General features: G+C 43.2%; 2 protein-coding genes across 6 annotated transcripts in view; one reads left to right on the top strand and one right to left on the bottom strand.

Annotated features, from left to right (window-relative positions):
* LOC128401380 (uncharacterized) lies at positions 1-17,326 on the top strand. Of its 5 annotated transcripts, none has more exons than XM_053364336.1 (9): positions 1-147; positions 1,381-1,465; positions 2,249-2,428; positions 3,674-3,723; positions 4,970-5,081; positions 5,350-5,498; positions 7,130-8,489; positions 9,724-9,854; positions 16,613-17,326. In XM_053364336.1, exons 1-9 carry the CDS (start codon positions 83-85, stop codon positions 16,794-16,796), a joined length of 2,316 nt encoding a protein of 771 aa, XP_053220311.1. In that variant the 5' UTR covers positions 1-82; the 3' UTR covers positions 16,797-17,326. The 5 variants fall into 5 exon arrangements, with proteins under 5 accessions (XP_053220311.1, XP_053220314.1, XP_053220312.1 ...); XM_053364337.1 differs by lacking the exon at positions 16,613-17,326 and adding an exon at positions 11,255-12,715 and having other exon boundaries at positions 5-147; XM_053364338.1 differs by having other exon boundaries at positions 39-158.
* The window catches only part of TMC7 (transmembrane channel like 7), an 18,663-nt gene continuing 8,350 nt past the window's right edge, over positions 13,088-23,400 (bottom strand). Inside the window, exons 9-16 of the mRNA XM_053364341.1 lie at positions 22,795-22,949; positions 21,739-21,856; positions 21,392-21,489; positions 20,254-20,437; positions 18,677-18,807; positions 17,721-17,876; positions 16,193-16,271; positions 13,088-14,792 (exon numbers count right to left, since the gene is read on the bottom strand). Coding sequence (XP_053220316.1) covers positions 14,733-14,792; positions 16,193-16,271; positions 17,721-17,876; positions 18,677-18,807; positions 20,254-20,437; positions 21,392-21,489; positions 21,739-21,856; positions 22,795-22,949 — 981 coding nt within the window. The 3' untranslated portion in view covers positions 13,088-14,732. The remainder of the gene's footprint in view (positions 14,793-16,192; positions 16,272-17,720; positions 17,877-18,676; positions 18,808-20,253; positions 20,438-21,391; positions 21,490-21,738; positions 21,857-22,794; positions 22,950-23,400) is intronic.

The following is a 23,400-nucleotide window of genomic DNA, read 5'->3' on the forward strand; positions in this document are numbered from 1 at the left end:
CCGCCAATTCCTTGGGAGGCGCGTCCTCCTGCTGTTGTCATAGCGACCACAGAACGCCTTCCCGGCGCTGAGGGCTGAAGCGATGGCGGCGCTGCTGGGGGGCTCCGTGTCCCCCCGGGGACTGGCCCGCTCGGTGGCCCACAGGCTGTAAGGAGTGTGTATGTGTGTGTGCGCGCTTCAATGGGTGGGAAACGGGGGCAGAAATGTAATTCGTAATTATTTGTATGTGTGTATATATATATATATATATATATATATATATATGTGTGTGTGTGTGTGTGTGTGTGTGTGTTTGTGTGTGTGTGTGTGCGCGCGCGCTTTAATTCTATTAATCTTTAATTGCTTGTTAATGGTTCTCCCCCCCCCCCGTTTTTCACTGCTGTTCTTTTATCGGTAATGCTCCTTGAGTTCCTATCAGGGAAAAAAGGCATAATATAGTTGCATTATTGTTATTATATTAATAATATATACCCATGACACCAGCAACATACATAATTATACAATTATTTGTAATCTGCCTTGTGGGTTTTTCTTTAGAGTCAATTGTATTTAATTAATAAATACAAAAGGACTTTGACATGACCGTAACAGTACAGAGCACAATATGTTTATTTATTATTACACTTATTCCACCTTTTCTACAAAGAGCTCAAGAGGTAGCATACATTCTTATTTCTTTCATTTTTCCTCACAGTGACCCAGTGAGGTAGATTAGGCTGACAGGCAGCAACTGGTCCAAAGTCACACAGTGAGCTTCATGGCCAAATGGGGATTTGAACCCTGGTCTCTCAGTCCTCTAGCCACTGTGCCACACTGGGTCTCATCATCGCTCCCATGATGGGAGTGAAAACCCACAAGCACACTAAATACATCCACTTAGCAGTGACCATCAGGGACTGATAAATGTTAATGTTAATTTTTTTTTTAAAATTAAGATCTAGCAACCCTAGTTATAAAGCCACACAGCACAAGATTGAACAGACATTTGGCTTGCAGTATACAGCTGTCTGATCTTATAAAATATGTTCAGGGCAATGGCCCCATCCACATTCCCTACTACCTAGACAGGTACTTCACAGCACTGTCATATGTAAATGGAACTTATGCCTAGGTAAGTATGTGTAGGATTGCTGCCTTGGAGATCTGCCCTTTCCATCCTGCTTGGCAACGCTTCAACCATCATCCCAGGCCAATACGTGATCTTTAAATGCTAAATTTGTACTGCAAAATTAGACAGGGAAGTAGAAGCGTCTTGACACTCCCGAACTCTTCACGATAGCTTTGTGATTTTGAATGTTATGATGGCAAAGGGAGCAGCATAGCCAGATGGCAATTATGCTTTTTTAAAAATAAGGAAAAAATGTGTTTTCCCCCATTTAGAAAGTATTATGTTGATGTACAAAGAAAAGAAGATTCCTTCGATTCATCTGGAATCATCCATGATGAGACTGAAAGTTTGCGTTTGGTAAATATTTGTTAACGTATGTGTGGGTTTCCAAATCACATCTGTTGCACACAATGAAGGCTGGTACATTAGGGAAAGGGGGGCACTGGCCCACTAACCTCAGGCAGCTCCCCACCTTCCTATCTTCTCACTTGCAACCAGGCTTGGGGGTGGCAATCTAAGAATGAAGGGAGTTCCAGCAACATCTGGAGGGTACTATTCTAGCACTAATTAGCTTACCAGAAAATGTTCATTAGTAGATCTACCTTCTGCCTACTCCTGTTGTAACTTATCATGTGGTGGCTGATTGTTAGCCTCTCCCCATTTGGTCTTTGCTGGGTTTTTATGCTGCATCTGGCCTTGATGGTGATTATCATGGTAGCAAACTTGACCCTCGTGCCTTGCCATCCTAGCCATGTCCATTGACAGCAGCACAGTGTCTGATCTTATTTATACTCTGGCCATCTGGCTGGGTTGCCCCCGTCACTCTATCCTAAATGGATGTAGTCCCACTGAGTTCAATAGGATTTATATCCAAACGTGTGTTTAGGATTGCAGCCTAAATTTATAGATTTTGAGTGGTATTTGCAATACCAGTGAGATGCTTTGGATTTTTTTTCTTTTTTATGATTGAGCATTTTGACATTTGCATATAGAAAAGTGGGTTTTTAATGTTGAATACGCACACACAAAAACTAGTTTTGTGTATTGTAGATTTGAGCCTATTAGCTTTCTTGTAGAGTTTCTCAAGATTCCCCAATCTAAATAGTTTTCTAAGAATCTTCATTTTTACTGGTCTTGCAGCATCCAGCATTTTTGATGAAGCAGAAGGAAAACCGGGAGCTGGAACATAATTTTGCTGAGATTAAATTGGAAGCATCCTTACGTGCCTTTATGGGGAGCACTGAAGAATGCAACAGAAAATTGCAGAAAAGCCCAGAAAAGCAAAAGGATTTGGAAAAGCTTATTAAAAAGATGGCCCAAGTAATATTTAGAATCACTCTTCTCTATTTCTTTATGCATACCACCTTTTAAATACATATCATTTCATGATTGGGGAATCATCTGCCGTGTATGTTGGTAGAGCCATCATATGGGAAATAGCAGTGTGTATCCAGCCAGTGGGTGTGTTCACACTTAATAAGTTCAAGGCACTGGTTTTGGTGTATAAAACCCTCTACAGCCTAGGACCAAGATACCTGAAAGATCATCTCTCTCCTTATATACCCAGTTGGTCACTGTGCTCTGCAAGAGAGGCCCTCTGCAGATACCATTTTTTCACAAGTTCTGTTCCGCACAATATAGGAATCCAACCTTCAGTTCTATGGTACCTGCCCTTTTGAATTCCCCCTGTTCAATATTAGACAGGAGCTGTCTCTGTTGTCACCTAATGAAGACCTTCCTCTTCCCACAAACCTTTTAAGCAGAGAACCTTTCTAGCCATCATCTATATTGGAATTGTTTTTAAAATGCTTTCACTGTTTTGTCACTTGTTTGCTGCCATGGGCTCCTTTGGGATTTAAATTTAATAAATAATAACTGCAGTTTGACCATACACATCTCAGGATTGCGTGCCTCTTCCGCTTCCTTCCTCCCACTGAACAAGGCAGTTCCCTGCCTGTACGGTGGAGCAGCTGAGTGGTGGGCTAAGACTGGGCAGATCTCGATTCAAATCTCCACTCATTCCTGAAGCTTACTGGGTGATCTTGAGCAAATTGTTATCTCTCTGTTTAACCACCTTCATAGGGTTGTTGCAAGGATGAAATGGGAGCGGGGGAAAATGTGTATGCCATCTTGAGCTCCTTTTAGAAAGGGGTGGGGTGGGGGAGCATGGCTGTCTGTTGTGATCAAGGCCATTACTTCTCCCTCCTCTGACTTATCTCCAGGGCATTTTGTGAAAATAAAACAGTGGCTACCAAGAGACAGCTGCTGAGAAGGCTTAAAAGCAAAAACAGAGAGTGATAAAACAAATACGACTATAACAACAAATATGACATACAAATTAACAGTGAAATAAATTGACAGTAGCAAAACTCATCCTCTGCTGCCTACTAATTTTGCTCCCCAGGACTCGGCTCATTTGCTGCAGGCCTTTGCATCGTTGCAAAATTGGGATTCATTATGGAAAGAGATACAGTGCAACTGGGTGGTTTTCTAGGCTCCCAAAGCATCTAGCGTTTTGACTTGCATTAGACAAGTTAGTAACGTGGTCTGCATTTTTATTTGTAGGATTACATACCTGATAGAACAAACGAGGGCAAAGCAAAAAGTACAAAAAGGTAAAACCTATTGCTGTCTAATTGTTGCCTAATGATCAGCAGAAGCCCTTGCTGCCCTGCTGATTGCTAGCATGCTAGAATGCAAATGTACACCCAAGAACAATCTCAAATTATTTTCTCCCTGAAATTATAGTAGTTGAGTGTATGAAAGAAAACCTATTGCATTAACACACTCAACAGCCCCACTGCAGCTGCCACACATGTGCCGTGTCTGTGAGCTACTGGCAGTGGATTTGGGATTCACACAACCACAGCTGCTGGTTGAACCAAACTGGGATGCTCTGGATGCAGCCCCTGCTTGTGCCAAATGGCAGCTAGATCCTATGGTTTTGTCATTTTGAGTTGACAGTGTATGATTGTGCCCAGTCTCTCCTATTGAAAGCTGTTGGTTTTGCAGTCAGGCCCAGCGCCAGCACCTGGCATGCTTGGGTAAATACCGGGGGTCCCCAACACTAATGCCAGGATTTTTAATTTAACGGTGGCCGAGATTTAGGATTCAGTACCGAAGAGAGAAGCATAGGCTTAGGTGTTGTAGAAGTAGTCTCATTCCCAACTGATTCTTCTGATTGTAGCAATGCTGTATTGGGGGCCCACAGCTATATTTGGGGGAAATAGGCAGACCTGCCTGGCCCAGTACTGTGGCTAGCTGGCCACTTGCCCACCCATAATGCCAACTGGGGACAGCACTGAGCAGAGTTATGAGCTGCATACACAGATTCTACAGCCTTGCCACCTTTATTATGCTGCCCCCAACATGTACGCATCAGGGGAAAGACCATCATATTTAAGCCAGTGGTGTCAGGGAAGGGGTGTAGCTCAGTGATAGAGCATCTGATTTGCATGCAGAAGGTATCCTGGGTTCACTTCCAGCATCTCCAGGTATGGCTGGGAGAGATCCATGCCAGAAACCCTGGGGAGCTGCTACCAGTTAGTGTAGACAGTACTCAGATAGATGGACCAATGGTCTGATTCAGCGTAAGGCGGATTCCTATGTCCCTGTCAGGGAGTTTGCACATGTGAAGGCTCACAGCTCCATTCAGCACCTCTCCAGAGCCACCACTTGTAAGCAAGTGAGCAGCCAGCAGATCCAGCAGTGAGTTTGTGTATGAGATCCTCAGTTCTGTTCAGCAGTGCCACCATCATCTTAGCCAGGCACGCACCTCCATCAGCCCAGGGCCCCCAAAACTTGTTGTAAATATCGACATTTTTCTTGGAATTAATTAACTGTACCTTTGTTTTTCAGCAGGCAGGAAAATCTGCAGAGCACACCCTCCAGACTACATATAACTACTACTCCATGTATGGCACCAGAAGTACGGAGACTCATTTCATCGGCTTCCAAGCTAATCGTGGCTGCTGTGTGTATCAAGTCACCCTCTTTCACACATTGACAAAATTGTTAAGCATTTCCCCTGAAATCTGTCACTGTTCCTTTATGCTCTTTACGTACGGAAAGAAGTCAGCTGACTTTTTTGCATTCTAGCAAACATCTCCCAGCAATAATTCTGCTACTGTTTTACTTCTAGAGTTGAGAGTAGACAGCTTTTGTGAACACATCCCTCTGTCAAACTCAACGGATAAAAAACATATTTCTCAAGAATTTATGTTGAGTCTCTCTCTCTCCAGACTTCTGAAGCCTCTCCGAGAGAAATGGGAACAATTCAAGATGGCTTTTCAACCTCAAAGAGAAAAGAAGCAAAAAACATTCAAAGTTTGGACAGTGGCAGCAAGGCAGGTCTTTCCTCCACACATTCTCACAAAGATGAAGCAAGAAGGTATGGCAGCTTGGTGATATGCCAGTTGGCAACTTGAAAGCAACCTTTGCCCCAAATTCCATACAGTCAAACCCAGAGATGGGAGGATTTGTCCATTTCTACCAGTTCCTCATTTTTCCAAACTAAAATTTAGTTATTCACGGCTTGCAGCAATTTGCTATTTTATTTTATTTTTAAATCCTCATGGAAACTCACCAGCATTCTAGTGCAAATTTATCCAAAAAAACACATTTTACATGACTAATGTGCTGTTTTGCAAGCAATTTCCCCTAATATAGTGCATGTTTTTATCACTAATATCTCTATTTTTATCCACATTTTGGTAAGCAGTGGTTAGCTCGAGAAATGCACCCCATAATAGGGTTGAATGCGGATTTTAAAGGATGGCTGTGTTTTGGTTTGCATATCGTGCTTTAAATGTACACTGAATCAAATGTCTCCTCCATCCCTAGACTAACCATTTCACATGCCCGATGATGCTTCCTATCCTCCTGAGATTCCGTCTTCTTTCTTTCTCTTTGCTTTTTGTCTTTCAGAAAAGTATTCCCACCTCCTCCTTTCCCTTGCAGCTGATGGATCAGTTTTCTCTGGGCTCCTAATTGCCCTGGCATCTCCTCCTTTTAGCAGTGGACGAGCCATCTCTGGGATTGTTAGGCTTTTTCATTGAGGTGACATGATGAAGGGATCCTACAGTTTTATTAGTGTTGATATTTGCTCATTTCTGCTGGGTTTAGGTAAAGGTACCCCTGACTGTTAGGTCCAGTCGTGGACAACTCTGGGGTTGTGCGCTCATCTCGCTCTATAGGCCGAGGGAGCCGGCGTTTATCCGCAGACAGCTTCTGGGTCATGTGGCCAGCATGACTAAGCCACTTCTGGCGAACCACAGCAGCACCCAGAAACGCCGTTTACCATCCCGCTGGAGCGGTACCTATTTATCTACTTGCACTTTGATGTGCTTTCAAACTGCGAGGTGGGCAGCAGCTGGGACCGAACAATGGGAGCTCACCCCATCATGGGGATTTGAACCGCTGACCTTCTGATCGGCAAGCCCTAGGCTCTGTGGTTTAGACCACAGCGCCACCCGCATCCCTAACCCACCTGCGGAATGCTAGATTTTCCTTTGACTCTGATGAAGATCTTGTGTCAACTTTGTGCAACACAAGCATCCCCCTTCACACCTAAAGTTGACCTTCTAGCGCTGCTGGGATGAGTGGGGGCACAGTGGCATTATCTTGTGTGTGTGAGAGAGGAGGAATGATGCAAGGATGTGGGATGCCCTTGACACAAGTCCATTGGCTGCCTTTGTGTGTTGGGGAAAGGGGAATGATTGATTGGGCTATGGTGGTGTTTCTAGAGATACCAAGGATATATCTGATACATTTAAGCATCTTTTTCATATATTCTGGTTATGAGTTTCTCCCCCTCCTGGGCTGAATATCATTGGAAATGCAGCCATTACACCAGAATAGCCCTGGCTTATTTCTGGCCTCAGTGTAATGTGGATATAGGGTTGCTTCTTTTTGTTGGGATGCACCTTTGATCTTCTAATTTATTTCCTGGCTTCTCAAGAAGCCATTCTCAAAAAATGCGAATGGGATTTTAAAATGTTTTCATTTTCTGGTGTCTTTCAGGGTTAAACGAAACGGCGAAGGGAAAAAATGGAAAGAGGTGAAGAGATCATTTGAAACGTCAAGCACTTCCAACAACTCCAAGAAATCTAACAGGCCTTTTTTGAAAATTCCCCCTAAACCAAGTGATATAAGCTCAGATGATAGAAGGTCCATAGCTCTATGTTTGCAAACTGGACAAAACGAAGCATTTAGGAAAGGTATACTTAGAAGCAGAACCTCCTCAGCAGTGTCTGAACACCAAGATAAGCAGTCAAATGCTCGATGGAAGAACTTTTCACCCACTCAGCAATTTGCAGAGAATTCTGCTGGACCTTCCAATAAACCACTTAAAATCAAAAGGCAAGAGTCATCTCTCAGACCCACTGAAACAGTCCCAAAAGTTAAGAGCTCTCCAGCAAGCAAGTTTTTGAATACAAGACCGATCCAGAGTTCCAGGAGTAATCGAGAAGAAAAAAGACGCAACACAAAGTATTCTGCAAAATCGACCGCTGAAGTGATAAGTAACCAGAGTTTAATGTCCATAGAAAAGACTCAGAAGCAATATGATCCCACGCCGATTTCTGGGTGGTTTTTTAAAGGCCAAGGCAATCAAATACACAGCCAAGGTGATCAGAAAAGCAAGCTTGTGGAAAACTCTGAAAGTGACTGGCCTCAAAATGAGCAAAAGTGGTGTGTTTTAGTATCAAGGAACCCTGAAGGCCGCCAGGTTCATTTTCAAACACTTCAAGAGGAGTCCATTCCTGGCACCGCTGCTTGGGAACAACCTTCTTTGGAAAGTTGTAGCCGGCAAAACCTAAGAAGCCCTGAAGATGCAACTCAGTCAATTGCCACCAATAAAGTATCCACTGGGATTGTGGCAGGTCTTCAAGAGGATCAGAACAATGACCATATCCCCGTGGTCCAGCGTGAATCGCATTTTCTGTATCAAGTGTGCCAGGAAATGGATGAAGATGTACCACCAAGTTTAACTATGAATAGGTCTATGACTACAGATGGAAATGTCAGAAACCAAAGTACACACCATCTTTTAGACCAGCTCTTCTCTTCAGAGGAAGAAGGGGAGAGCTATGCCATTGAGGACCCTGCCAATACCACACAGATGCAGGATGTTACTTTAGCAGAGTCCCGGGATAAGCAAATGATGTCTCTCCCATCAGTGACACCAGGTGCTTGCAGGTGTTCAGAACGACTGAGTTACTGTGTGTGTCAAGCTCCTGAAAAGCCATGTCTGGGACCCCCTGTTAAAACCGCAACTATTTTAGAAAGACTGGAAAGTGAGCAGTCGGAAGAAGAATTCACCATTTCATCTGCCTCTAGCAGCCTGAGTGCCAGATCATTAACTGGCCTATGTGAACAGATGGTAAGGCATTTGAAGTTGTGCTTTAATGACTTCTACTTGGCTTCTGGAATGAGGTTTCCCATTACTTTTCAGCAAAATTGGAAGCTGCCTAATTAGGCCAAACCCATCTTTTAAAATTGGGCAGATTGGTTATGATTTATTGGGCAGCTCAAGTGGTGCTGAGCCAATCTGCCATTTGTCTCTTACTAGTGCTGCAGCTCATTCTCTATCTTCATGTTCAAGTAGGTTTTGGGGAAAGGGCTTTCTGATGCATCCTTACCTGAGGAGTTTACCTGATAGTGGTGGGTAGCCACACCACAGTCATCGGCACTAGGCAGATCAGATCCACCATATGAATGTCCCTCAGTGAACTAGAGTGATGCTGCCTCAGGGGTATTTGATAGGTCTTGCTCAGGATGGGCAGAAGCAGAAGACACAGACAAATTCATTTCCACCATACGTTACTTGTCAAAGTGGACATCTGGGGTATGGCTCTCTTCATATTACATTGTACCATCTCAGCAGCCCCACATCATTATGAATAATACTTTTGTATCAGCCTGAAGTGCTTTCCAGTGATTACTGGCTCCAGGACAGAGGTGGGAAACCCGTGACCCTCACGTTATCAATAGACTACAACTCCCATCATCCTTGACAATTGTTTATGCTGGCTGGGGTTGATGGGAGTTGTAGCCCAACAACTGGACAGCACGGTGTTGGCAGCCCCTGGTCTATGACATAAGAGCTGGACAGCATAAGCAGTAGATCTAATTATGTTGATCTATGGCAGACACTGATGTAAACAGCTGCCTCCTGCAATTTTATACAGTTTAAATTGACGGTGATTACTGTTCCCATTCAATCTTCTCTCTCCAGGGCTAAATATATGTTTGTCAGCCTATTTATATGCACTAGAACAGTGCATCCCATTTATCGTGAAAATTCATCCAAGGTGCCTGTTTTTAAAGATTTTACCTCTGCTACACCATACGTACTTCATGTGAAAGAGACATACTTTTGCTGAACTGTGTGCACATATTTACACACACCTGGCTCTAGCTGTTCGATCTTGGGGGCTGTGTAAAATACAAAATAGTTCCAGCGAGCCTGAAGTCTCCTTAACCCTGGGCCAGAAGATCTCCTCCATAGGAACTGCCCTGACATCTGAATTAGGGATAATCTAACATTTCCAACAGAAATATATTTGTTATCTCCCTATTATCTAAATGTTACCTACATGTGCTTTTCATCCTAGAGCAGAAACAGCAAGGAGGAAAACAACACTGACCCTAGCATGGAACTTCTTGTTCAGAAACTTCGGAAGGTGATGCCAGAAGAGACCACCACATGTCAAGATAGGTTCTGTCAAGAAAGCAAAAAGCCAAGGTATGAAAGCTTTAATTCTGTTGGCGAATGACAACTTTGAATTTTTAAAAATATGATACTCTAGTCTAGATGTTTCCAGGTGTGCTGCAACATCACGGTTTCATAGTTTGGCCAGAGAGATTATGCCTAGGGATAAGTCCCCAACCACCACCACCACTCTCCCCCCACTTACATTCAACATATGGATGACTAATGAGTTAGCAGCCCTTTCTTGCCATTAACATCTGGCCATTCAGGCAGGGTAAAAGCAAAGGAAGAAGTAAAGACTGAATCTGCCATGGATGCTTCAGCTGAGATTTCTGCACTGCAGGGGGTTGGACTCTTAAGGTTGCTCTTAAGGTTGTCTGAAAACTCGCCCTCTTGTTCACATCTGTGCAGTATATCTGCATTATTAAAGCGTGCAGAAAAGCATTATGTGGCTGCCTCCCACTTACAGATCCCCTCCCCGTGCATGTTTGCCAAAGCTCAGCTTACAGATTTCTGGAAAGCATGCTTGGACTGCCTTCTGGTGCATGCACTTGTTCAAGAGTAATGTTTGAATAACATGTGGTCCCATGTGGTGGTTATTTGTATGTGTGTTATTTGGTTCAGAGTGGAGTACCTTTGAGGCTTTTAAATACTTGGGATCTATGGCTAACTTTAGGGACGCAGGGCAGTACCAAACAAAACCCACCACTTTTTTTTCCCTGGGCAGTGATCAGATGGGAAGAGAAAGCATTCAGAAGGTCTTTTTAAAAAGTGTTCCTTGCTGGGAAGGGTAGTAAGGTTACTTTTGTTGTGTCTCCCACTGCTGCAAATTAAGCTTAATGCTCAGTTTCGCTTCCTTAATCTCCACGTACCCAAACATTATGTTTCAGTTTTACTTCTTTGTTTGGGTGAAGAGTCTACAGAGCAAAGCAAGGGAAGTGACTTTGGTCAGGTTTGATTTTCCTTTAGTTCAGTGCAAGGATGCTCCACCTTGTTTCACTCAGGAACAGTTTTGCCATCTGAGCTACATCATAGCCTAGCCCATGGGTAGGCAAACTAAGGCCCAGGGGCAGAAACCAGCCCAATCGCCTTCTAAATCTGGCCCACGAATGGTCCGGGAATCAGCGTGTTTTTACAGGAGTAGAATGTGTCCTTTTATTTAAATGCATCTCTGGGTTATTTGTGGGGCCTGACTGGTGTTTTTACATGAGCAGAATGTGTGTTTTTATTTAAAATGCATCTCTGGGTTATTTGTGGGGTATAGGAATTCGTTCTTTTTTCTTTTTCCTTTTCAAAATATAGTCCGGCCCCCCACAAGGTCTGAGGGACAGTGGACCGGCCCCCTGCTGAAAAAGTTTGCTGACCCATGGCCTAGCCAGTCATTTTCTCCCTGTCTAAGTCCATTTTGTAATCCTTGCTTTTTCTCCCTTCAGTTCTCCCACTGAGATGAGAAGAGACTTGGATCATGGAACTGAGGGTGCCTGCGTCAATCAAATAGTTTATTTTTCGCACTTCCCCCAGTCGTTTTAGTGCAGATCCCCAACTCCAAGAGGACCACGTTAATTGTTGCCTCATCTTTCTTCATCATAAAAAAGGCATGGTAGCCATCGCTCTTTTTTACTACTCTGCTTGCGATTGTTTAATGCATTAATTGCTATGTTCATGGAAATCAAATCAGTAGCATTAAGATCTCAAATGCATTTTTCTCCCAATGCCTCTCCAATTTCAGTGACTGTCTGCTCAGGCTGATGCTTGCGTCAGGTATGAATAGAGTGCCGTTTTATTTTTGTAATCTCGACAGCTGATAAAATCACCCACCTGAAACGAAAAAAGCTGTTTCCACTGTGGGAATCTTCTTAAAAGATTGAAAGAACAACTGACCTCTAAACAAAATCTGCCCATAATGTCCATAGACTCTTGAAATTGACGGGACTGAGCTCTGATTTTTTAAGACAGTTTAATCCCCAGTGTTGAAAGATTTTGAAATTGTCATTTTAAGAAGAGCCCTGCTGGATCAGAACAAAGGTCTGTATAGTCCCAATAACCAACAGATGCCTCTCACGAAGACTGCAAGCAGGAGATGAGCAGAACTCCCAACCATTGTTTTCCAGCAACTTGTACTCGGAGGCATGGTGCCTCTGAACCTGGAGCTTGCAGATTGCCATCACATCTAGAAACCACTGACAACATTACCCTTTATGAATCTCCCTCCCTTTTTAAAAACCATCTAAATGGATGACTCTCAACAGTATCAAATCTGATAGTTCAACAATGCACTGTGTGAAGTTCTTCTTTTCAGACCAGTGGTTCTCAAGGGGTGTGGCAGGAAAGGATGGCAAGTATTGCAGGAAGATTCAAGGACAATCAAAGAAACATTTAAACATTTCAGAGTATCATAGTTGAAAACTATTTTTTTGGAGGGGGGGAGGATATCTATCCATGTCTCTCTTCAAAAGCATTGCCTATTCTTCTAGTTCTTTACGACATATTGTTGTGAACAGGGTCTTCCGAATATTAAAGATCAGAAAAGAGAAAGGCTTCCTTGTGTTGAGGAGATGAATTTGTCTCAAATTAGACCCAATATCAAGGAGATTACCCAGCAAAAGCAAGTTCACACCTCTGAGTTTGTATACATACTTAAGGTGACCATCCAGGGGTCCTTTACCTTTTCTAAAAAAACATACTTAAGGTACATATGTAAGAGGCTCATTTATAATTATATTTTGGGAATGATTCAAGTTCTTATGTAGCTGTGTTGTTTAATATCTTATGAACGTCCCATGGTCATATTATAAAGTAATTGTGTTGTATGTTATAAATCAAGCACTGCTAGGAGTTGTTTCTTTTTGTTTTCCAATGTATTCCTTATCAATAAAAAAATTGGTGTGGCACAAGCAGATTTTTATTCTGAAAGTGTGGCTCAGAATTTTTTCCCCTGAGAACCACTACTTTAGACTGACTAGAATCTTCTACCAGGCTCAGAAATAAGGACAAAATACTGCTGTCTCCTTGAAAGAAGACTAAGTGTTTTTAAACTTTGGTCAGATTATGCCCTGTGTTTTGCAAACATGATTTTGAAGTGTTCAACTGTTGTTGCTTTAATGTTGTACTGAAAGCTTGACCCTTGGGTAATAAGATTTGACAAAGCTGAATAATGTAGTCAAAGAGAAATAAAAGCCAACTCTCCATAAAGCAGCTGCAATATATTTATTAGCATTAATTAATATATACATTACCATTTTTATAATACTTTCTTTCTTTCTTTCTCTTTCTTTGTTTTTAAGTACCTCTTAAGTGTGACATTTAATGCAACAATTAATGCTTATCCAAAACGGAAATAGAGTAAGAAAACATGGCTACTTAATAAGGGCCAAAGATTAGCAAACCCTTGGCTTCTATTTCAACACAGCAATTAACTCCAGCCAGAGATCTGGCTGTTACCTGATAGTCTGACCCTTCTACAATTTGAAAAACCAAGGTTTCTGAGGATTCTGAGTAACTATATAGTTACAAACCTACCTCAATACGTCCTTTCTTCCACCCCCATCTCATTCCAGAAAATCTTTTTGTTTCAACTTAATGACTTGAGCATCTACACATTCGTTTTGAAGCATAATGCTATCAGCATTTTTCTGTCCCTTGCCGCTTATATTTATACCCAGTGAATACAGCAGGAGTAAGGAACCTGTGGCCTTCCAGATGTTGGACTCCAATTCCCATCAGCCCCACGCAGCAAGACCAACAGCCAGGGATGTTGGGAACTGTAGTCTTAACAACGTCTGGAGGACCACAACTTTCCAACCCTGGATTTAAGCGGTTTCTATAGATGGCCATGGACCGCATGAACCATGGGCACCTATGGGCAGGGCTTCACAGCTATGCCTCTGAGGTTCCATTGGCTTTTTGATTAGGAAGAGTTTGTCACAGCTCTCCTAAAGCAGCAATTAAAACAAAAGAAAGTATATAGTTGGGACACGTATATAGGCTTCAGCATAAAGCCGTTCTTATCTAGTATGCAAAATCCAACTATCTGGCAGAGTAAATCAACAGAAGTCAAATTCTGGGTTGAAGCACAATACATGCCTAGGTTATACCCAGCCAAGTCTTCAGGAAGATTTGGGGCAGCAGAGATAATTGCCCTAACACATATTTTTTTTGGGGGGAGGGGGTTGTACTTGAAGACAGGTAATGTATCTTCCCTTCCTCAAGCACATACTGAGTTCTGAACAGGTAATCAACCAAGCCTCTCCATCAAAGAAGACTAGAAGGACTACATTTCACTGCATACACTCTGCTATATGACTGAACCAGCACAGACCCAGGCAGTTACCATTAGGAATGATGTACTTACATGTTATTAAGTAAAACTGATAAATAAAAGTTGATTTTTTAAAAAATAAAAAAGGAATGGCATTGAAAACAACACTGAGAACCTTTTACAAAGAGCTTCCTGGTTAAGACAGGGAAGGCAGTTCACAACAGTTTTAAAACACCCATGAAAAACAGAGGCTTAAAGTGTAAACAATGAAAATAAAGATACAACCTCACAAAGACCTCTACAATAGTAGAGATTCTGAGCACGATTTTTAAGAGTCAATTCTGCACAAACAGAAATACAGAAATCCTGTATAAACGGGGTCCATGCTCAATGAAAAGCCTAACAGGTCAACATGATAAATGGCTCCCTGAGTTGATCAACAACTCACGTATGCACACCAGCCCCGGATCCGGACACAGATATTGGAACAGCTGTAGGAGGCCCACATCTACTGCAAGTCAAACTGGTCCAAGGGTGAAGTTCCAAGTCACTTGGCTCAAGGTTCAAGGCACTAGAGTTTTTCTCTTTTTAGCATCCCCTAAACAGCAGCTCCAAAAAAACGACTCCAAAGGCAGCAGGCATGAAAAGGCACCTCAGCTAAGTCTCTGAGCTTCAGTCAGCTTCCTGATCAGGAAGAGCTTGTCACGACTCTCCTAAGGCAGAAATTGGGTGGCGGGATGGGGAATACAAAAAGCAGAGTATTTAAAGTTCTTCAATATAAAGTGCAAGTCCTCTACCAAGCAAGATCTAAACCAGAGTGGGGAGCCTAAGGCCTCTCCAGATTTTGCTGAACTCTTATCATCCCTGACCACTTATCATCCCTGCTGATCAGAGGTCAGCAAACTTTTTCAGCAGGGGGCCAATCCACTGGCCCTCAGACCCTGTAGGGGCCGAACTATATTTTTTTGGGGGGAAATGAACAAATACCCAAGCCCCACAAATAACCCCAAGATGCATTTTAAATAAAAGCACACATTCTATTCATGTAAAAACACCAGGCAGGCCCCACAACCCAGAGATGCATTTTAAATAAAAGGACACATTCTACTCATGTAAAAACACGCTGATTCCTGGACCGTCTGTGGGCCGGATTTAGAAGGCAATTGGGCTGGATCCAGCCCCCAGGCCTTAGTTTGCCTACCCATGCCATTGATCATGCTGGCTGGGGCCAATGGGAGCTGGCATCCAAGAACATCCCTACCCTTAACCTAAGCAAAAGCACAGTGATTGAACAGCAATTGGCTCTGAATAAAGAAATGCATGCATATATTTTCATTTTTTTAAAAAACTGTACTGCAGCCCTTTACTCTGCAATATGCAAACTGGCAGAAACTTTGGGTGACATCTTCTCAGAGGTCAGTTGGTCAAGGACAACCTTCCACTTCCCTCAAAATTCCTGTTGCCACTCTTCAGCCTGTTACTCCTTAGAGTGTGGCCAGACTTGAGTTTCTACTCCATTCATTATGATTTCCTGCCTTACTGAAGCCCAGAGAAGACTGTGCTCAGATACTTGCTCCATAATAATGCCACAGGCTAATCCAGCCTGGTGCCCTCCAAATGCTGGGACTACAGCTCCTATCAGCCCTCACCAGGACAGCTAGTGGGAGTTGTAGTCCAATATCTGGAGGGCACCAGGTTGGCAAAGGCTGGTGTAAGCCTTGGACTCCATGGGTTGCAGCTTGTGGCTCTCTCTGAAGCCCAAAAATGCATTTCTAGCCATCAAGATTAAAGCTAAAACAAAAACACAGTGCACGATTTTAAAGAGGCAAAATATGTAAAACACACAGGGGGGAAAAGCAACCCTGCCAAACTCTTGCAGAGTTCACTGAATGTTAGCGGGGCCTAGGAGTTAATTACACAAAGCAATGGCCTTGGTTGACATCCCATGTGAGTAATCTGTCCAAGGTATTAATTTGACATCATGTCCTATGATCCCACAATGAATATTTAGCAGGTTAAAAAAAAAGATGGCTCTCATCATACATTGGACTGTCAGGACAACTTGTGCATGCAGTATTTGGGGAGGGGAGATGAAGCACTGATTTAAACTTACCATAACTAATTGTTCCCTGAGTTGATTAACAACTCGTTTATGTGCTCCAGCCAAGGCAATGAAATAAAACATAATAAGGCTGTAAAACAATGGAGAAACGCAAACATCAGAACAGTTTAATACCAATGCAGGCCCAAGTTTTGTAAAACAGCACCCAGAAGATTGAGATACATATGAAATAATAGTAAGGATTCCCAGGCTACCAAATGCAGGAACAACTTCAACAAGACAGATGAAGAGTTCCTTAAGCCCAGTAATCTGTCTCCAATAGCAATTTAATGTTTATCATGGAGGTTTAGGGCCATAAACTTATTAACTAACCAATGACCTTTTCCTGCATTTATACAGGAAGCCGCCCTATACGAGCTCAAGCTCTTTGTCCATCTAACTCAGTGTTGTTGTCTTTGACTTGCTCTCCAGGCCTTTGTGCAGGGGGTCTTTCCTGTCACCTGCCACCCAACCTTTTGAACTGGAGATGCCAAGGACTGAACCTGGGACCATCTGCATCCAAGGCGTGAGCCCTACATCAGCTACATTCTTCTTAGTATTTGAACAAGGAAATCCACGAGAAGAGAGGCATTGCAGTGTCAAAAGACTGCTATAATTGGGGCTGCATGTAAGGATCTAAAAGGCAGCAGGGCTGGGAAAGGGGACCAGTGCTGGAGGCCTTGGAGGTCTGATGTCAATCAAACTCAACAACAGATTCAGAGTTGGAAAGGATCTCAAAAGGTCTTTTAGTCCAACTCCCAACCAATGTAGGGAATCCACGGCTACTGCATCCTTATCTAGTCCCTGCTTAGAAAACCCTAACCCAAGGAGTTTTTTGCCCAAGCTAGTCCTTCCCAGTACAGAGCCAGTCAGCCCAGTGGCCTCCCAGTACAGGGCAGCTTCAAACGTACGTGGGACACTCAACCCTAGCAAAGGCTGCAACACTGTCCACGCTGCTTTCTCCACAGCAGATGCCTGCCAATGGTGACCTCAGCAACTGAAGCTAAACAAGGGACCAGTATTCTAAGCTTGAGAAGAGGAATGGCCTTTTTTTTTTATTGAACTATAAGCTGCTCTCGGAGCCTTTGCCGCTGAAGAGCAGGGCAAAAATCCTTTAAATAAACAAAGGAACAGCAGTGGCATTAATAGTGCTTCCAGCACACAATTGCGGTATCATGCACAATGGAAGAATACCGACTACAAAAACACTGCTCTATATAGTGCTAAGCGATTGTCAGAGTTAGAGGGGGAAAGGGTGGCAGCTAGACACATTATTAAGATACAGTAGATCTTTTTTATTTTTACAATATCATATGGATATCATACTCGCAGAAACACCAGCAGTATGAACTGTTTCAACTAAATATACAATGGTTGCTTATGCATAGCAGTGCTCAACATTCCCCCCACCAAAAAAAATCTGGTACATTTACATTGAACATGATCCAATAGCTGTGTACTGGGAACATTTTTCTATTGACCCCAGACAACACCGAAGAACAACATGGAAGAGATCAAGGCCAGCCTGGCCAGTGCTTACCAGACCACCATAAAGAAAGGCACTGCAAATGCTTCTGACACAATGCCATTCAGAACCTTCTGCAATACTGGTGGAAAATGATGCGCCGTATGTTCTATGACATCCCACGAACGGTTAACATTCACAAAAGGCCCACATGCTTTTGAGGAGGGAATGCTGTTTAAGCGGGGAAGGAAGGAAGCATGTGCAAGAATATTACTATTAACTAAGCATATTAGTCATTTTTTTAAATGCAAAAGTAACTCAAAATGACTTGCAACAATGACAAAGTAACGAATACATTAAAACCAGCATGAAACTAAAACAATAAAATATAAAACTTGATCATATTTTTAAAAGACAGAACTAAAACATCCCACCTGTTGAAGAAGGCCACAAATAATTAAAAGCCAAAGGCCTGTCATAAAAGGAATGCTTTTGCCTGGTGACTAAATGATGGCACCAGGTGAGCCTCCCTGGGGAGAGCATTCCACAAGCAGGGAGCCACCACTGAAAAGGCCCATTCTTGTGTTGCCATCCTCCTGACCTCCCACAGAGGGGGGCACATGGAGATGATGATAGAAGGGTCTAGGTTGATTCATATGAAGCCCTACTCCAGTGTCTTTTGATAGCAGGAGCCCTCATTCAGAAGGTAGATGTGCCCCCACACTCTGAAATGAGACAGCTAGCTACAGGGGAGAGCCTTTCTGCATGGGAAACTCTCCCCCCAGGAAGGCTTATATGACACCTATAAAAATGTTTGTTAAGCACTAGGAAAATTCCTTTTTATTTTCCAAGGCTTTTTAGCTCGAATGTATTTTCCCCTGCCCATTTCTACAGTGAAATAAGCTGTCATCACAACTTAGGATTTTGAAGAATGGCACATAAGTGGACTTGGATAGACCCAGGTGAAGCCCATTTCCCCTCCCAGCTACACAGTAACAGAGAGGCAAAGCTGTATTAAAAGGACTGCTTACTGCGTCATGCTGAGTCCCAACGGAATGAAAGCTAGAATGAGGCCAATCAAGAGCACCACCAGGAAGAAAAAGTTGGAGCTGGACGCTCTGAAGGGCCGCGTTGAAGGCTTGCATGTATGCATCAGACTAATCTGGAGAGAAGAGAAGAGCAGAGCTCAGCCCAGGTGCCAGACGTTTGGGCTCCTGGAGAGGAACTAGTTTTGCATAGCGGGGAGGCACTTTGAGGAAAGAAGCAAGAAGGCCACACACACACACACACACACACACACACACACCAATCACCTGTCAGTAACTCCCAATGTCATTTGAACCAGCACCTTCTTGCATATCTGGGCTAGCAAGTGGGGCTCAGGCCTAACCCTGAAGGGCCAGATTTTACCCAGCAACATCCAGTTGTGGATTCCTATTCTAACCTCTATTCCTGTGGTCCCCAGACATCTTTCCCCAGACTTAAAATTTCTGACAGCCTCAATGTGGTCACTGTAATGCACTGTGCTAGATGCCGTATGCTTTTTAATTGCATTTTTCTTTTCTTCTGTTGTATTTTATTGTATTGCACAGAATTCAAATAGTAATACAATTAACATGCAGAGGGCCGCAAGCTCCACCCCCCTCTGTACCTGACTGAAGAGAAACAAGTAAGTAATTTGTATGAGAACAAAAATGGTTGTTCTGCAATTATTAAGTTTGCTGATGACACCACCATAACGGGTTTAATTACAGGCGGAGACGAATCTGAGTACAGGGGGGAGGTTCAAAAGGTATCCACATGGTGCTCAGAGAACAATCTGCACCTAAACATTGGCAAGACAAAGGAAATGGTGTTGGAGGAAGTGAGGGGAGCTAGCCCCGTTGTATATCGGGGGGGCTGTGTGGAGAGAGTCTCTTCCTTTAAATTCCTGGGAGTCCATCTTAGTGAAGACCTTACTTGGAAGGTCAATACAGCCCAGGTGGTTAGGAAGGCCCAACAGAGACTTCATTTCCTTAGGGTCTTGCGAAAGAACAATGTTAGACAGCAACTGATTATTTCCTTCTATTGGTCCATGATAGAAAATGTTCTCTCATACTGTATTACGGTGTGGTACGCCATGGACAGAAAGTCCCTACAGAGGGTGGTGAAGACAGCACATGGTATCATGGGCTGTCCCCTGAGTCCACTAGATGTCATCACAGGAGACCGTTGCCTCAGAAGAGCGAGGAGCATTCTCAGGGATGACTCACACCCTGGCCAGCACCTTTTAAATCTCCTGCCCTCGGGCAGGAGATATAGAAGCATGATAAATCGCATCAACAGGTTAAAGAACAGTTTCTACCTGTGGGCCGTGAGGCTGCTGAATGGAAGACAGCAACATTGCAGCTGACATTCGGGGTTGGTGGTTGTACGACAGCACACAGAGTGTAACAAGGACTGAAATATTACGTGGGGGGGGGGCTTGTTTAATCTCACTGTAAACAAGTGGTACAGTGACAATAAAGTATTTCTATTTCTATTTACAAGTCGGGTGCAGGATGGAAATTATTAAAACTGTTGTTACAGATACACCTAGGCAACAGTCAGCATTAAAAAGACCAGGTACCTTTTTAATGTAAAAGACGACAAAATATTTTACTGCTGCGATGGCAGGGAGAAGAGGACAATAGAAAGTCCCAATCCAACAGATAGTTTGCCCATAAACAATTTCCAGCACGTTGTCAGGGATGGCAAACTCCTGCAGACCACACCACCGGAAGGCCTTAGATGAGCAATAGGTAACCATCAACCTAAGAACAGTAATAAAAAAGCCCTACTTTACAGTCCAGCAATAAAACTAAATGAACCTTTTCATCATTTATAGAAGTAAAATGTAAGAAACATAAGTGCATTCGTAGCTAGCCAGGTAGTGCATGGTGTAGAAATGTGGGGTTGAGCAAATATTGCCAGGTCAGAAACAAATCAAAAAAAATTTCCGAGGTTGCTCTTGAACCTAACCTGTGGCTCCCTTATTGCCATGAGATTTGAGGCTGGTCCAACCCCCAATATTGTCCCAAGTTCATACACACTTAGCATGAATGTGCAAGTTCCAAGAGTGACGCTCATGGTCCCAATACTCCTCCTAGCTTGTCCTGCTACTGCAGCATGATGAGTAAACCAGGGTTTAGCATAGCATGTCAGCCAAAACCAGGCTCATGGTTTAGCTCCATCCAAACTAACCAAGGTTTATCTATGGTTTGTGGCTCAGTTATTTGTTTAAATACCACTTAATATTTTCAAAAACCTTTACTTTTGTAGTTCATCTTTTAATAAAGGATTCACAAGGGGAAGCTTAAGTATTTGGACCAAGTTAGGCAGAACAGGAAACTATGGTTTCTCTACAAATGAGATGCAATAAAGTCTTGGGAGCCTATGGTTCCCAGACCCCTCCCCTTCTTTCATGCCCGCCAGGAGATTAGAGGCATCCACTAACTGCAATTCCCTGTGATGTTCAAACTCAGGCAACCGTGGCTTACTTAAAGTAGCAATGGTTTCACGACAAGCAAGGACCTGAAGTGACCGTTATGATTCTGGCTTTTCTTGCTAGCACAGCATTTCTCACAAACTACAGATATCCAAGTTTAGACATTACAGGAAACAGCATTTTTTAAAACAAAACAAAACTAAAAGTGGTTACTTTTGGTATTAAATTGTGTTTCAACTGTAAAGAAAGGAAATGCCTCTTCACTGAAGTTTATACTCACTTTCTTGGAAAGTCAATAAAGACCGTAATAGCAAATATTATGATGAAGTCAAAGATCATCAGCTTATACATTTCCTGGCCAACTCGAGATTCCCAGCACTGAAAGGAAAGGAAAAGGGTTTATCAAAATAAATTCAGTTGATTATTATGTTTTAAGATTATCATAAAACACCACTGCATTGTCATCTCACTAAAACAAAATTCACAAAGCTACTGGAAAAGCTTTTCACTCTGGTGAGCAGTTCCTGCCAGGGTTCCTTTGCTTCCAAGCGGGGTTTAAGGACAGTCAATGGAAAGGGAGACCTTGTTTCACACGTCCCATTTTAGTTCACATATAGATCTACTTACAGGGTAGAGCTGATAGTTGTATCCACAGGCCATGCATTTTGCATTAGTACAGGACCTGATTCGAGTCCACAGTGAGAACAAGAGAACACCAATGTTGGCCAGCCTCACAAAGACACACCTTCAAAACAAAATGGAAGGAACACACCAATGAATTGTCCAAGTTATATACTATGGGGATTTTGCAATACCAGGGGCTTGATTACAGAAAAGCAAAAGATATCCACGAGATAGTTAAAATACACAGCTTTAAGCATTCTAATGCAAAAAGTCAAGGAGAGGAAGCCAACTGGCTAAGGTGATTCTGCACAGAAAGCTTAGGGGAGGGATCCCTCCCTCCCATTTCATCAGTTTCAATCCATGATGGAATCTCATAAAATCTCCCTTCCTACTGGGCCCTTGATCCACCTCTCTTCCTTTCCCCATGGCCAATCCATGGTTTTAAAGCTGCTGCCATGATCTCTTAGAAGTGAGGAGTCAACATGCCGAAGTGTTCTGCTCTCTTACTTGCCCAGAGCAGCAGAGGTAACACTATTATTTCTATTCCTGCAAGTTGTCATCAGGGTGTGTCACCCAACTCAATTTTGGAAGCAACGAAGAAGAAGAAGAAGAAGAAGAAGAAGAAGAAGAAGAAGAGGAGGAGGAGGAGGAGGAGGAGGAGGAGGAGGAGAAGTTTGGATTTGATATCCCGCTTTATCACTACCTGAAGGAGTCTCAAAGCGGCTAACATTCTCCTTTCCCTTCCTCCCCCACAACAAACACTCTGTGAGGTGAGTGGGGCTGAGAGACTTCAGAGAAGTGTGACTTGGCCCAAGGTCACCCAGCAGCTGCATGTGGAGGAGCTGGGAATCGAACCCGGTTGCCCAGATTACGAGACTATCGCTCTTAACTACTAAGCGCAAAGAGTGACCATTTGGCCAGACACAATGAGGAAAGCCCAACCAGCCACAAGGCGCTACCAGACCTAAGAACACCAGAATAGGTGGCGGCAGGTGCACAGAGTTGGAAAAGGACCTATTTCGATATTGTGTTACAGAATCGAGCAGCGCAGGTGCCTACCTCATTAGCGTTAACCGGATTTCAAAGGCTGGTGAGTAGTCTTCAAATTTGATGAGAACTGAAAAAATTAATGGGGCAATAAAGTTGGCCATCGTAATCACCATGGAAGGTAAGTACTGTACTATGAGGTTATCATCAAATCTTGGTTTGTGGTCCTGCATAGAGAGAAAGAAAGCAAAAGCAAAGGGAGGAGTTGTTTTCTCTGGTTAGCTGCAGAACTCCTAAGAAGATGGGCCATTGGCCCATCTAGTCCAGCATCCTGTTCTCACACCTGTAGTGTCCAAGCAGATGCCCATGGGAAACCGGCAAGCAGAACCTAAGCACAAGAGCCCTCTCTCCTTCTGGGGCTTCCAGCAGCTGGTATTCAGAAGTATTACTGTCTCAAAACATGGAGGCAGAGCACAGAAACTCTCAACTTGCAACTGAATCGCTCGTCAAGATCTGTTGCCTGCTGACCTGTATGTTCTTACAGTAGCAACTACAGCTTCTTTCCCAGCAGATGGAAATACACTTGGTCCCTGATTCTTTAGTTTTGTCAGCTATTCCCTCTGCTGTACTTCTCTCTAGCTGTTAGCATCCCCGTATCTGCACTCAAGACACCAGCTG

The sequence above is a fragment of the Podarcis raffonei genome, chromosome 14, assembly GCF_027172205.1.
Source record: "Podarcis raffonei isolate rPodRaf1 chromosome 14, rPodRaf1.pri, whole genome shotgun sequence".
Classification (NCBI taxonomy): domain Eukaryota; kingdom Metazoa; phylum Chordata; class Lepidosauria; order Squamata; family Lacertidae; genus Podarcis; species Podarcis raffonei.

Coding starts and splice junctions, on each gene's coding strand:
- LOC128401380 (XM_053364336.1), top strand. CDS start 83: ATGGCGGCGCTGCTGGGGGGCTCCGTGTCCCCCCGGGGACTGGCCCGC. Junction 148..1,380: donor CGCTCGGTGGCCCACAGGCT/GTAAGGAGTGTG, acceptor TCCCCCATTTAG/AAAGTATTATGTTGATGTAC. Junction 8,490..9,723: donor CTGGCCTATGTGAACAGATG/GTAAGGCATTTG, acceptor TTTTCATCCTAG/AGCAGAAACAGCAAGGAGGA.